This window comes from Dryobates pubescens, chromosome 31, assembly GCF_014839835.1.
Source record: "Dryobates pubescens isolate bDryPub1 chromosome 31, bDryPub1.pri, whole genome shotgun sequence".
Lineage (NCBI taxonomy): Eukaryota > Metazoa > Chordata > Aves > Piciformes > Picidae > Dryobates > Dryobates pubescens.
In genome coordinates, this window is record NC_071642.1 from 10768825 (window position 1) to 10783341 (window position 14517).

The 14517-nt window shown below is 61.1% G+C and overlaps 2 protein-coding genes across 2 annotated transcripts; one reads left to right on the top strand and one right to left on the bottom strand.

The window, feature by feature from the left end:
* Positions 1-1020: 1020 nt before the first annotated feature.
* LSM1 (LSM1 homolog, mRNA degradation associated) lies at positions 1021-3273 on the bottom strand. Its single transcript, XM_054175285.1, has 4 exons — positions 3134-3273; positions 2658-2726; positions 2172-2287; positions 1021-1514 (listed from the first exon to the last, which is right to left on the bottom strand). Exons 1-4 carry the CDS (start codon positions 3177-3179, stop codon positions 1344-1346), a joined length of 402 nt encoding a protein of 133 aa, XP_054031260.1. The 5' UTR covers positions 3180-3273; the 3' UTR covers positions 1021-1343.
* A 148-nt stretch (positions 3274-3421) lies between these two features.
* BAG4 (BAG cochaperone 4) lies at positions 3422-8327 on the top strand. The gene is made up of 4 exons (XM_054175286.1): positions 3422-3515; positions 5374-5625; positions 5975-6217; positions 6942-8327. Exons 1-4 carry the CDS (start codon positions 3441-3443, stop codon positions 7425-7427), a joined length of 1056 nt encoding a protein of 351 aa, XP_054031261.1. The 5' UTR covers positions 3422-3440; the 3' UTR covers positions 7428-8327.
* The last annotated feature ends 6190 nt before the right edge of the window (positions 8328-14517 follow it).

Sequence of the window (14517 nt, forward strand, 5' to 3'; positions counted from 1 at the left end):
TGCCCCTTCCTCCCTGCCCCCGCAGAGCAATGGGAGCAGCAGAACAACCCAACCCCAGAAGCTGTCTCCTGCCAGCAGAGATTGTCCCACCTCAGGAGCCTCAGTCTCCAAAACCCCTTTTGTTGGTTGTTCAAGCAGGAACTGGCAGCTCCTTGTTTCCACCTCTTCCACCACCCAGCTCACACTGTTCCACTCACACCTACACGGGGCACCCCAAGGGAAACCCACATTTTCCTCCCCCAAAAGGAGCAGGGAAAAGTGTTCCCTGGGGTGCCGGGCCAGTAAGGAGAGACTCGCCCCACCCCCAGCTGCTTGCTGTCATGGCCAGCCCTGCTAGTGCTCACAAAGGCTCATCCTGTTCAGAAAAGAGGGACTTTGGGTGAGCAAACCCACTCGTGGGACCACACCCCCCAGCACAGCTGCTGCCCCTGAAGTGCCATTTTATGGGGAAATGAACCAAAGGAGGTTCCATGGGGGCAGCCCACTCTGCTCCTCTCACCAAGCCTGGCTCTGCTCATCGAGGCTCCCACAGCTTGGCAGCCACCTACAGCCAACCCAAACCCAGCCACTGCCCCTGGAGATGAAGGCTCCTGCCCAGAACCATCACTGAAAGCTCCAAAGGGCATCAGGATGAGCTCAACGTGAAGGATTCTCTCACCTGTGAGGAGGGGCTGCTGGAGAAGGAAGGGTTGCTGGGGCAGGAAGGAAAGGGGCTGCTGGGTGAGCCCAGATGCACCTCATCAGCCCCTAATTAGTGAGTTCAGCCTGTAACAAGGGAGCTCAGGTGCAAAGGAGCAGCCACAGCTGGGCTGGGGGCAGCAGGGAGCCTTGCTGGGGCATTAAGTGTACCCAGGTGCACTTCATTCTGTAGGGAGGAATCTCTCCCACCCCATGGCAGGACCAAGGGTCCTGCTGCCCACTACTCAGCACCCACTGGGGACAGGAGATGGCACAAGGGTGGACACCCTGAGAGAGGACAACCCTCAGGTCCTGAACACAGGGAGAACCTTTGTTGTGGAGATGAAATATTTATTTACATGGCAAGGAAGAGTCTCACCCAGAGTCAGGTGGGGAGGAAAAAGCAAAAGAACCCAAAGGAGGAGGAGATTTGCCTCCTGCACACCACCGCTGGTGCTCCCCGGCATGCCTGGCTGCCTCCCCAGCCAGCCTGCAGCCTTCAGGCCTCCTTCTCCACCAGGAGGAACCAAAGGCATGGCACAGCATGCCAGCAGTGATCTGTGCCCAGAAAACACACCCTGAAAATCCAGACCCCCCTCTTTCCACAGGGGATCACAGGGCAGCCCTGGCTGTGCCGCAGAGGACAGGTCCAAGGGGCAGCAGGTTCAGTACTCGTCCAGGGTGTCTGCCCGGGGCACCGCCAGGCCACGCTCCTTCAGTGCCTGCACCTTCAGCTTCTCTGACTCCTGCTTGGCCTGCTGCTCCACACGCTGCTCCTCCAGGATCTCCTCGATGGAGACCTGCTGCAGAGGTGTGTCGCTCTCCTTCTCCAGGTCCTGCCAGACAAACAGCTCTCTGAGCGCCTGCCGACGGCCAGGACGCGCAGCTCGTGGCATGCTCCGGGCACAGCTGTGCCCGTGGGGCAGCTCAGGGACAGAGGTCTCCTCTGCCATGCACAGATGGACACCCAGCTCCAGTGTCCACCTCAGAAGTGCTGCTAGGCATCATAGAATTGTCAGGGTTGGAAGGGGCCTCACGGCTCAGCCAGTTCCAACCCCCTGCCATGGGCAGGGACACCTCACACCACAGCAGGTTGCTCACAGCCACCTCCAGCCTGGCTGCAAACACCTCCAGGGATGAGGCTTCCACCACCTCCCTGGGCAACCTGTGCCAGGCTCTCACCACCCTCGGGGGGAAGAGCTTCTTCCTAACAACCAATCTGAATCTCCCCACTTCTAGCTTTGCTCCATCCCCCCCAGTCCTATCACTCCCTGACACCCTCAAAAGTCCCTCCCCAGCTTTCCTGTAGCCCACTTCAGATGCTGGAAGGCCACAATAAGGTCTCCTCAGAGCCTTTTCTTCTCCAGACTGAATAGTCACCACAAACCCCACCAGCTCCATCCTAGACCACAGCAGAGCAGCTGCCAGGGGCTGGCAGGAGGCAGGGTGCTGACAGGGCACGGGCAGGGGGCAGGCAGGAGCTGCTTACTTACTATTTCCCCCAGCAGAACCACGTTCTCTCCTCTCACAACAAAGATGCCTCGAGGGATGTCTCCATACTTCTTGCCCACGTGGATGCGTTCCACAGTCTGGTGCAGCACCAAGTTCGCTGCAGCAGTCGAGAGGGAGGGAAAAATCATCCACGTTTTGATGTGTTTTTAAGCTGTGAAGAACAACTCAGCCACCCAGCTAGGCAGAAAGCCCAAGACCCGCAGCGGCACTGCTGCTCTCACACCTCCTGGTGGCTCCTCTAAGCCCATCGCTGAAGCCCCACCCAACCCAAACTCCCTCTTTACCATTCAGCCACCCTTTGAGAACGGAGCTGCCCGACGGGCACAGAAGCATCACCCAGCTCATGTGAATGGGTACCATAGGGCTCTCCTCTTCCTCCTCCTCCCTCCTGCTCATTGACACGGCTGGCACCGGAGTGCATCCAAAGCCCAGCCTAAAACCTCCCGCAGCCCCCAGGGCAGCCGTACCGAACTGGTCGATGCTGCGCAGGTACCCAATGAGCGTCCGGCCGTCCCGCAGCAGGACCAGATGCTTCTCTGGGGAAGATAATAAAGAAGGATAAGGGAAGGGGGTCGGACACGAGTGGGTATTAACATGCCCCCCGGACTCCGAATATAGCGTGGGGAAAACAGGGATGTGGGGTCTCCGGCACCGTGGAGAGGTGCGAGGACAGTATCCGAGGAGCCCCAGGCGGGACGGGTGCCCAGGGTGGGGGCAGCATCCCTACGGAAAGAGGGGGCTTGCCCTCAGCGAGGAGCGACACCCGCGGGGAACAGGGGGTCCAGAACCCAAGGAAGCAGCACCCACGGGCAACTGGCGGTCTAGAGCAACCAGAGAGCAACACCCGCAGGGAGTGGGGAGGGTCCAGGCCCCACCGGAGAGCGGCACCCACGGGGAACAGGAGGTACCCGCCGCCCCACGGAGCCCCGGACAGGGCACTCACTGTCGATGTCCTGAATGAGGCTGGCTGTGCCAGGCATGTAGTTCATGGTGCCGCCGCGCTGCCCCCAGCGGAAGCACCGCCATGCGCCGGTGCCGCCGGTGCTACCGCCCCGGAACCGCCCCGCAAGCGCCAGGAGGGGCCCACCCTGGCACCGCCCCTTTAAGCCTAGGCGGGAGGGGTTGCGCGCGGAGCTGCCGCCGATTGGTCAAGGCCGGCGGGACCCATCCCGCTGATTGGGCGGAGCGGCGGGCGGTGGCCATTGGTGGCGGGAAGGGGCGGGGCGGCGGGAAGGGGCGGGGCGGCGGCCATGGAGCCCCGGGGCCGTGCCGCCGAGCGGGGCCCGCCGTGGCCTCCCGAGTCCTCCCGCCCGCTGGCGGCGCAGGTAACGGCGGCAACGGCGAGAAGGCGGCGGGTGGGAGGAGGCTGCCCCGGTGCTGGGTCGCGGACCGAATCGCCGGGGCTGGAGCTCACCTGCTGCCCCTCCTGGGGATGGCCGGGCCGGGGTCGGGACCGAGGGTCGTTGCAGGCTGCCCACCGGGGCCGTCCAGCGAAGGCAGGGCGGGGCAAGTCTTCAGCCCTTCTCTCAGCCTCCGCTATGAACGGGAATTCCCTATATTACAGACGTGCCCGGGACGGTTCCGCCACCCGGGCAGGGCAGCGTCGGGGGGCGCGGGGGGGACGGAGCCGGCTGGACCGGCCAGCTCTGCGCGACCGGTGCCGGTTACCCCAAAATACACGGAGACGAGTCGCAGGGATACCATACCGAGCCTGGTCTTTAGTCCCAACTCTTGCCTGCTAAAGTCCGGGCTGTTGATTTATCCGGCTTGTTTATCCGCCCGGTTTCGTTACCGATCCGCTTTCTTCATCCTTCTCTGCTCTCGGAGGGGCTCTCCAGAGGGTCTCTTTGCTTGCAAAATCTGCTCTGCTCCCCTCCACGCGGGGCTTTAACGGAATAAACCCACGTGAAACCGTGGCCGTGGGCAAGGTTTACCTTGCTCTGCAGCTCAAGGTGACGTTTCTGGGGCAGGTGTTTTAGCGGGGAGCTGGCCTGGGAAACGCCAGCGGCTTTGGCTGGTTTGGTGCTGAGGTGGCTGGGGAGGGCTGGGTGTCACTGCTGAGCCGGTGCTGGTGAAGCAGCCCTTCACCGACACACAGGAGCTGCTGCTGCCCTGGTGTGAGCGTGGGGCTGCCAGTCCCTGCCACGTCCCCCCAGCCTCCCAAGGCATGGCCGAAGGCGCCACACAAGCTGTGGCATTTGTAGACAGACCCAGCAGTGGGCAGGAGCTGGCAGCACCAGGACAGAGCAAGGAAAAAGGCACCACGGGCGCCTCTGTGCCCCAGTCCTGTGACTTGCTCCTCCCAGAGCCGTTGTCTGTGGAGTTTATTGCAGCAATAGCTTTTGGGTTTGGGGGTGGTTGTGCAAATCCCACGTCAGGAGAAAGGCTTTGCCCTTTCCAAAGAGCTTTTTTGCTGTCCAGACATAACTGGTGTGTTCTAATCCCACGGGCTGTGCAGGTCTGATCCAGCTCTTTCATCAGCCCCAGCATGCAGGGGGTACAATCTCCCCTCCATGAAACCCCTCCTGGGCTAAAATCTGCTTTGCCCAACATTCTGTGAGCTCCTGAAAGCCTGACTCCGAGCTGTGGGGTTACAGATAGAAGCTCAGGCTCAATATCCATTGGATGCAAAGGGCAAAGCCTTACAAGAGCTCTGGATGTGTCACTCAAATCCCCAAGTTCCCAGGGCCACAGCAGATCTGAGCACCCCACTCCCCAGGCTCCAGAACTGGTAGATCTTAGACACTCACATCGTTGCTGCTTGCAGGCTGAGAGGACCCTTCCTGAAGTGTTCTACACCAAGGTGCTGGCTGTGAGGAGCTGGCTGTGTGCTTCTGAGCTGTGCATGAAGCAGGGTTGGCTTTGGTGTATCACATCTCTTCCCAGACAGATTTCCCCCTTGTACTTCCTCAGCACTGTGAGGGGGGCAGCAGGGGCAAGGTGTGAGGGGGGCAGCAGGGGCAAGGTGTGAGGGGGCAGCTGTTGATGGCTAGCTGTTGAAAGCAACATTAGGAGCAGGGAAAGCTGAAAGTGGGGCAGATCAGCCTGGGCATGAAGGAGCCCCCGGTTCAACTCTGCAGTAAGGGTCAGTCCTCTTTGCCTGGCTGCTGCTGGGCCGGGTGGAGCCCCTCTGCCCCACCTCCGTGTCCCATCGCCTGTCCTCTGCTCTTCCCTCCTGCCCAGGTGATGGATTCTCCCTATGCAAATGGAGCCTACACGCCCCCGTACCCAGCAGCTCCCAGTGCTGCCCCCCACTACGCCAGCCTGCCACAGCCACGGGGGTACTACTGCTCGGGAGCCCCCTACCCCACGGAGCCCACGGGCATGTACCGGCCCCCGTCGCCTGCTCCCCCCTGGAGCTATGCCCCCCAGGACTGCCCCACTGAAAGGTCCTCTCTCCGCAGGCAGCAGGTTCCTGGCTACTCCCCGCCTCAGGTAAGTGGTGCCTGAGCACCCACCAGCGCCCTTCCCAGTCCAGATGTGGATGCAGCTGCTGGGATCGGGGTTCCTGGGGGCACAGCCATTTGTTTTCTGGGACCAGAGCAGAGGGGGAGCCTGCAGTGCCTGCTCTGATGGATCTGTGGTGGCTGCTGTGCCTCCAGCAGCTCGCCCTGCCTGGTTTCACTGTCACACCTGGTGGTCACCCTGTTCCCCAGAGGCTCCAGGCTTCTGGAAAGCAGGAGCTGGGCAGCAGGCCTGATGCTGTGGCTGTTCCCAGGGCTGTCTGGAGGGAGGGGTGCTGGGAGTGACTCTGGGGATAACATCTGTTCCTCTCTCCTTGCAGACCCCAGGAATGCCCATCCCACAGTATCCATATGGAGACAACAATCCAGGGATCACAGCCCAGGGGCCTCCACCACAGCCCAGACCCCCAGAGGACTCCTGGGCCCCCCCCACTGCCTATGGGGTGCAGCCACGTTATGGGTGGCACACAGCCCCGGGGCATGGGAACCCCTTTGTCTCTGAATCCCACTCACCCTGGGCTGCCAGTGGGGCTCCTGCCCACCCTCCTGCCTGGGACCCAAAGGTAAGTGCCCCTGCTGCAGTCAGACCTCCATAGCTTCCCTCAAATCCCTCCTCTGTCTCCTGGGAATGGCCTTTTCAGCAGGCACAGTCAGCTCAGGTAAGATCAAAGCAGCAGCTATCCAGCAAAGTCTCCTCTTTGCATACAGGAGCCCCAAATCCAGAAAGGTACCAGAGATAACCAGACAGCCCAGGGCAGCTCTTGAGATGGGTCAGAACTTGTCTTGCTTGTCCAACTCCTCTCCCAAGCAGCAGAGTCAGAAATGCTCCAGCACAGTGTGGGACTAAGCTGCAGGTCACTTGGGAGACCTGAGGATTGCTCTGCAAGTGCTGGTTTGGGGCACAGGGAGTGTGTGAGGCAACAGCTGGAAGGAAATGAGGCATTTGGTGGGGTCTGTTCACCTCAGCTGTCCCTGGGTTTGCTCAGGAGTCAAATGACTCTGCAGAGGTCCTGTGTCCCTCCCAGGGACTCTTGCAGAAAGCAGCCCACGGGGTGGCAGCCCACGGGGTGGCAGCCCACGGGGACATGCTGTGTTATGGCCTCCTGGTGTGTGACAGCCCAGAAAATGCTGCCCAGATCCCTGGGGAATGCCCTGCCTGACCCAGCCTGCCCTGCCCTCCCTGGCATGCAAGTCACAGGGTCCCTGCTGCCCTTTGAAGGCAGGAGGAGCTCAGACCCCTTGGCTCTAAGGGAGATGCACTGAGAGATCTCTTTCTCCTCCTTCCAGCTGCAGGATTATGACAAACCTGAGCAAGGCACCAACCACCACAGCTACTACTCCGATGTCAACCAGCAGCACTCTGGGACAATCAGTGACCAGAGGCCAGGCAGCACCAAGCCAGCCCCCTGCAAGGCCAAGGTGCAGTACAGCGCCCAGCCCCAGCTGTACGAGGCGGCGCCTCGCAAGCCTGCGGCTGGCAGCAGGGAGGTTGGCTTCAGACCTGCTGAGCAGCCCTCCCCCCACGTCCAGCCAGAGATTCAGAGGGTCCTCCAGGTCATGGGGGAGGCTGAACAGCTGGAGCAAGAGGTGGATGAGTTTGTAGGGAGAAAGACAGACAAAGCCTACCGGCTGCTGGAGGAGATGCTGACCAAGCTGCTGCTGGAGCTGGATTCCATCGAGACCGGCGGCCAGGACACTGTTAGGCAGGCCAGGAAGGAGTCTGTCCACAGAGTCCAGGCCATACTGGAAAAACTGGAAAGAAAGGGACTGTGAAAGCACATCAGCCACGGCACACAGCCTGCTGGTGAGGTTCCAGAGAGGTTTAGCTCTGGTGAATCTCAGCTCTTTTCTGCCTGCGCACTCTTGGCAGTGGAACAGCAATAAGCCCCAAAGTTAAAGACAAAACCACCACAAAATGAAACAAAACCACCAAAATACCCCCCCCGAAACCCAGCCCCACCCAAAAAAGCCCCAGACAACTTGGCAGTGGAGAAACAATGAGGGGGCTGAAGCAGCAGACCGAGTGGTTTGTTCCAGGCTTTGGAAAAGCAGAACCACCTGAGGTGCTGCAGCTGCAGAGGTTTCCCTGGGGATCTGCATCCTCCTCAGCAGCAGGAAGAAAATCCCTGTACAGAGTTCCCCAAACCAGCCTGTAGGTGCCTCCTGCAGCCACAGCAGTTCTCTGAACAGCCCAAGTGCTTGTCAGATGTGGTCACCACAGCAGCACCACTACACACAGCCACTCACTAAGGCTTTGGGCTCCTCACTCACTGCCTTTGTGTTCAGCTTCCTCACCATCAAACCCTGCATTGTGCTGGGCTTGGGGCTGGTTTTGGTGCTGGGACCATGCTGGCAGCCCAGCAGTGCAAGCAGCTGTCACCTTCTGCTGTTCCTCCCGTCATGAAGTCTGTGGACAAAGGAGCACAGCCTGGAGATCTCAGCTCTGCAGCTGGAAAGGAGAGGGAGATGCAGAGGGAACCCCCAAGCAGCTGGATGCTTGGAAATGCTTCCCAGGGTACAAGCTTCACTTTTGTTTGTGATGTCCTCCCACAGGCTGCAGGGCTGTGCTGGTGGCACTGCAGAGGGAACAGCTCAACCTGCTGTTAACCTCCTGGTTCAGACATGCTTGGTGAGTCATTGCTGTGTCTGATGAGATAATAAACCCCAACGACTTTTAAGTGTAATTTTGTAATTAAGATGTCTCAAAGCCTCTTTTCTTGACAAAGAAGTTGTGGGGAGGGTTGGGTAATGTAGACCTGCAGAGCTGCCTGGGACCAAAACAGCAGCCAGGCTGTCTGTGTGGCAGAGCCAGGGAGGTAGAGTCATGGAGCTGCTGGGGTTGGAAGAGACATTGGAGAGCATCAAGCCCAACCTCTCACCCAGAGCTCACAATGCCACCAGTGCTGCTGAGCCACTGCCACTGGGCCATGGCCCTCAGCACCACATCCAGGTGGCTTTGAAACACTCTCCAGGGATGGGGACTCCGTCGCCTCCCTGGGCAGCCTGTGCCACCCCTTGACCGCTCTGGCAGCAAAGAAATTTTTCCTCCTCTCCAACATAACCTTCCCCTGGCACAATTTCAGGCTATTGCCTCTCCTTCTATCACCTGGTCCTAGGGAGAAGAGACCAACCCCCACCTCACTGCAACCTCCCTTCAGGGAGCTGTAGAGAGCAAGGAGGTCTCCCCTCAGCCTCATTGTTTCCAGCCTGAACACTCCCAGGTCTCTCAGTTACCCCTGAGGGTGCTTGAGTGAGGGGTGCTGGGGTTCAGTGGCCTCCTGAGTGGTGCAGATGCTTCAGGAGCCTCCAGCCCTGGTTCTAGGGCTGGTGGCTGTGTTGTGGAAGGGGTGAGGCCTGACCCTGCTCTCTGGGGGCTGATGGGCAGCTGATGTCCTGAAGGCACCCAGCAGATGCCACCTCATTCCCAGACGGAGCTGCATGTATAGCACTGACCTTTGCAGGCAGTTGGACGTGTCCAGGGTCACATGTGGTGGTCAGGCTGCAGAATTGGCCAGGCCCAGGCTGAGCCAGGAGACAGCTGAATGTCCTGAGACAGGGAAATGCTTCCTTGCTCTTTTATTTCATCCTCTTGCCAGGCAGAGAGCAGCCAGGCTGAGCTGTCCCTGCTTCAGGAAACCTGATGGGTGCTTTACTGGGAGAGAAAGCAGATCACAATGAACAGCACAGAGCAGTGGCCCTGCCCCAGTCAATGTCACCTTTCTCTCTCTCTGACAAAGGCAGCAGTGTCAGCAGCATCTCCAGGAATTCATCCTGCTTGGGGGTGTTTCTCGCTGCAAAAAACCAAACCAGTGGTGGCAGGGATGGTGCCCACAGAGCAGCCTCATTGCTGGGGCTCTTTACACCCAGAGGGATGAGGAGCAGCAGCACTCTGGTGTTCTTTGTGCTCCCATGAGAGGGGAAGCTCAGGGGGAGGGTGCTGGAGATGCAGGAGGGGAGACCAACCTCTGCTGCAGGGCTCCTTGGCGCTCAGGCATGGATGAGCTCTGAGACCGGCAGCACCTGGCTTGGAGGCTCCTTTCTGCTAGAGGCAGAGGCAGTCTGGTCCTCCTGCTGGGGAGTGGAGCCAGCCCTGACTCCAAGTGTGACCACCCCACCCCCTTCTGGGGCTGGCCCCGAGTCCAGGCCACGGCCTGCCCACAGCTGTGCTCTCGAGGGAATTACCAAAGCTCATTTCTTCCTCTTCCCCTACATTTGTTTTCCCATTTGGGTGGTTGCTGCAGGAGATGTTGCAAGCCCTGCTGCAGCAGAGAAAGTGACACCATCCAGCTTCTCAACAGTGACTTCTGCAGCAGGGAGAGCTGCTGGAGCTGTGAGGGACAGCTCACGGTGCAGGCAGTCTCCCTTCCCCCCTCTCTTGACAGCAGGGTCTGCCCTGCCCAATCAATCCCTCCTCACAGAAGCACACCAAAACAGCCTTCACAGCTCCTGCTGCTGCTGCCCCTTGAGTCAGGTGGGTGGCAAAGGGGACACTGATGGTGTCAGCCCTGCTGCCTTCGCGAGGCTGTGGCACGAGCAGAAGCGCTGCAGCAAAGTCTCTGCTCACTGGCACATGAAAAGCAGCAGCCAGTCTGGATCAGGCTGGAATCTGCAGAGCTGGCCCAAACTTTTCTGTTCTGTGTTTGTTTCAGCAGCAAGAAGCTCCCCAGGACCAACCCAGCATTGTTCACAGCATCCTGTTCGCTCCAGTGCTGGCTTCCCCGCGCCGCCGGTTGCCAGGGGGAAGGAGGTGAGCAGGTTCCAGGCGGTGTGAGGAGGAGTGTGGAGGGATCCTACCCCTTGCAAACTCAGCAGCACTGCAATGCAGTCAGCCAGGAGAGGAGAAAAAAAACACAACCCAACCCAACCAACCCACCCAGCACTCAGCTGCTGCATCACCAATGCTCTGTGGACTGGCACAAAGGTCTCCTGCTGTGGGGATGTGGTAAGGACACTTCCACCTGCTCCAAAGGGAAAACAGAGCGTGTACCTGGCACTGCAGCCAGACACGAGCCAGGAGGGGGAGGGGGGAGGTGAGTTTCTTCCCTGGTGTGTTGGTGCTGAGCCTGTCCAGGTGATGTATTCCCATACAGCATTTCCTCTTCCAGAGGTCTAAGTGTGGGAGGGACCTGGCAGAGGCTGATGGAAACCTCCAGCACATGGAGGGATGTTACCAAGTGGGCTGAAGGGGCGGGTGCCACACAGGGGTCTGGCTGGCAGAACAGCTCTGAGGGTGGATTTGGCTGCCTGGGATGTGTCTGAGTCCCTTGGGACGGTGGTGGGGTTGATGTGCTCCCCCCAAAGCCGAGTCAGGGATCAGGACAAACCTTCCACTGGATCCCATAGAGATTCCTGCTGACGTAACCACAGCCATCCTCACCACCTCCCCTCCTCTCAGAGCAGGACCAAAGTGGGTCAGGGCTTGGCTGGTGCCTGGAAGGAGAGAGAAGCTGTGACAGCAGCGAGCTGGCATGGGCCAGGCTGCACAGACATGGGGTGCAGCCATGTGCTCCATGGGTGCAAAACGTGGGGGTGGGGGTTAGCACTTCTGGCCATGCCTGGTGGTCTTAGGCCAACAGTTGGACTTGATGATCCTAAAGGTCTTTAGCAACCAAAACTGTTTAACAATTCTAGGATTCAACCTCCCCAGCCAGTAACCACCATGGTGGAGGGAAGCACTGGGAGGGCAGTTCCTGGCACCTGGTGGCTCTCACAGCACACACACCCCCCTACCCCCCCCAGATTAGGGAGCCTGACTCTGTTCACCCTGAGGCTGAGCCCTACAGAAACCAAACTCTTCTCCTGGGGTTGCCTCTTGCTTCTCCACCGCGGGAAGAGAGTTTCTCAAACCCCCACCCAGGCCAAAAGGGGCAGGGACAGAACAAACCCTCAGCCAGGGCTCTGCTGCAGAGCACCCACTGCTCAAGTGCCTGCCCGTGGGAGGCAGCCAGCACCCTGCCCAGGCTGTGCACCCTGCCCAGGCTGTGCACCCTGCCCAGGCTGTGCACCCTGCCCGCCTGCATCCGGCTCAGGGCCCTAATGAGCTGCCCCAGGGCAAAGCTCAGGCGAGAGAGGCCTCATTAGCACTGGCATCACCTGCCCCGATGGTGTTTGGGCACCAACCCATGTGGGCCTCTGCCAGCTGTGAGGGCTGCAACACCCTCCCCAGAGCTGCAGGCAGGGACTGCAAGCAGAGGCTTCTTACACGGGCGGGGGAGGGGGACTGCAGGCAGGGGGTGAAGGCAGGGCTGCAGGTAGCTGTTGTAGGCAGCAGTTGCAAGCAGGGCTGCAGGCAGGGACAGCAGCCACAGGCAGGGGCTGCAAACATGGACGGCAGTCACAGGCAGGGTTGTAGGCAGGGACAGCAGTTAGTTACAGGCAGGGTTGCAGGCAGGGACAGCAGTCAGTCACAGGCAGGGGTTGCAGGCAGGGACAGCAGTCAGTCACAGACAGGGACAGCAGTCACAGGCAAGGACAGCAGTCAGTCACAGGCAGGGGTTGCAGGCAGGGACAGCAGTCAGTCACAGGCAGGGGTTGCAGGCAGGGACAGGCAGGGACAGCAGTCAGTCACAGGCAGGGGTTGCAGGCAGGGACAGCAGTCAGTCACAGACAGGGACAGCAGTCACAGGCAGGGACAGCAGTCAGTCACAGGCAGGGGTTGCAGGCAGGGACAGCAGTCAGTCACAGGCAGGGACAGCAGTCACAGGCAGGGACAGCAGTCAGTCACAGGCAGGGCTGCAGGCAGGGACAGCAGTCAGTCACAGGCAGGGACAGCAGTCACAGGCAGGGACAGCAGTCAGTCACAGGCAGGGGTTGCAGGCAGGGACAGCAGTCAGTCACAGGCAGGGACAGCAGTCACAGGCAGGGACAGCAGTCAGTCACAGGCAGGGCTGCAGGCAGGGACAGCAGTCACAGGCAGGGACAGCAGTCAGTCACAGGCAGGGCTGCAGGCAGGGACAGCAGTCAGTCACAGGCAGGGCTGCAGGCAGGGACAGCAGTCACAGGCAGGGTTGCAGGCAGGGACAGGGGTTGCAGGCAGGGTTGCAAGCAGGGACAGGGGTTGCAGGCAGGGTTGCAGGCAGGGACAGAAGTCACAGGCAGGGACAGCAGTCAGTCACAGGCAGGGGTTGCAGGCAGGACAGGGGTTGCAGGCAGGGACAGCAGTCAGTCACAGGCAGGGCTGCAGGCAGGGACAGGGGTTGCAGGCAGGGACAGCAGTCAGTCACAGGCAGGGTTGCAGGCAGGGACAGCAGTCACAGGCAGGGCTGCAGGCAGGGACAGGGGTTGCAGGCAGGGACAGCAGTCAGTCGCAGGCAGGGACAGCAGTCACAGGCAGGGCTGCAGGCAGGGACAGGGCTGCAGGCAGGGACAGCAGTCAGTCGCAGGCAGGGCTGCAGGCAGGGACAGCAGTCAGTCGCAGGCAGGGCTGCAGGCAGGGACAGGGGTTGCAGGCAGGGACAGCAGTCAGTCACAGGCAGGGCTGCAGGCAGGGACAGGGGTTGCAGGCAGGGACAGCAGTCAGTCACAGGCAGGGCTGCAGGCAGGGACAGCAGTCAGTCACAGGCAGAGCTGCAGGCAGGGACAGCAGTCAGTCGCAGGCAGGGCTGCAGGCAGGGACAGGGGTTGCAGGCAGGGACAGCAGTCAGTCACAGGCAGGGCTGCAGGCAGGGACAGCAGTCAGTCACAGGCAGGGGTTGCAGGCAGGGACAGCAGTCAGTCGCAGGCAGGGCTGCAGGCAGGGACAGCAGTCAGTTGCAGGCAGGGCTGCAGGCAGGGACAGCAGTCACAGGCAGGGCTGCAGGCAGGGACAGGGCTGCAGGCAGGGACAGCAGTCAGTCGCAGGCAGGGCTGCAGGCAGGGACAGCAGTCAGTCACAGGCAGGGCTGCAGGCAGGGACAGCAGTCACAGGCAGGGCTGCAGGCAGGGACAGGGCTGCAGGCAGGGACAGCAGTCAGTCGCAGGCAGGGCTGCAGGCAGGGACAGCAGTCAGTCACAGGCAGGGCTGCAGGCAGGGACAGCAGTCACAGGCAGGGCTGCAGGCAGGGACAGCAGTCAGTCGCAGGCAGGGCTGCAGGCAGGGACAGCAGTCACAGGCAGGGCTGCAGGCAGGGACAGGGGTTGCAGGCAGGGACAGCAGTCAGTCACAGGCAGAGCTGCAGGCAGGGACAGGGGTTGCAGGCAGGGACAGCAGTCAGTCGCAGGCAGGGTTGCAGGCAGGGACAGCAGTCAGTCGCAGGCAGGGACAGCAGTCAGTCACAGGCAGGGACAGCAGTCAGTCGCAGGCAGGGCTGCAGGCAGGGACAGCAGTCACAGGCAGGGCTGCAGGCAGGGACAGCAGTCAGTCACAGGCAGGGCTGCAGACAGGGACAGCAGTCGCAGGCAGGGCTGCAGGCAGGGACAGCAGTCAGTCACAGGCAGGGACAGCAGTCAGTCACAGGCAGGGCTGCAGGCAGGGACAGCAGTCACAGGCAGGGCTGCAGGCAGGGACAGGGGTTGCAGGCAGGGACAGCAGTCAGTCGCAGGCAGGGCTGCAGGCAGGGACAGCAGTCACAGGCAGGGCTGCAGGCAGGGACAGCAGTCAGTCACAGGCAGGGACAGCAGTCAGTCGCAGGCAGGGCTGCAGGCAGGGACAGCAGTCACAGGCAGGGCTGCAGGCAGGGACAGCAGTCAGTCACAGGCAGGGACAGCAGTCAGTCGCAGGCAGGGCTGCAGGCAGTCCCGCAGGCAGCAGCCGCCCGCCCCCCGCCCGCCCCTGCTGACGGCGCCGCGGCGGGGCCGGTCCGGGCGGCAGCACCGCCCCGCGCTGGGCGGTCTCCGGGGCCTGCGCTGCGGCCGGGCCGCAGGAGGAGCCGCAGCAGGGCCCGGG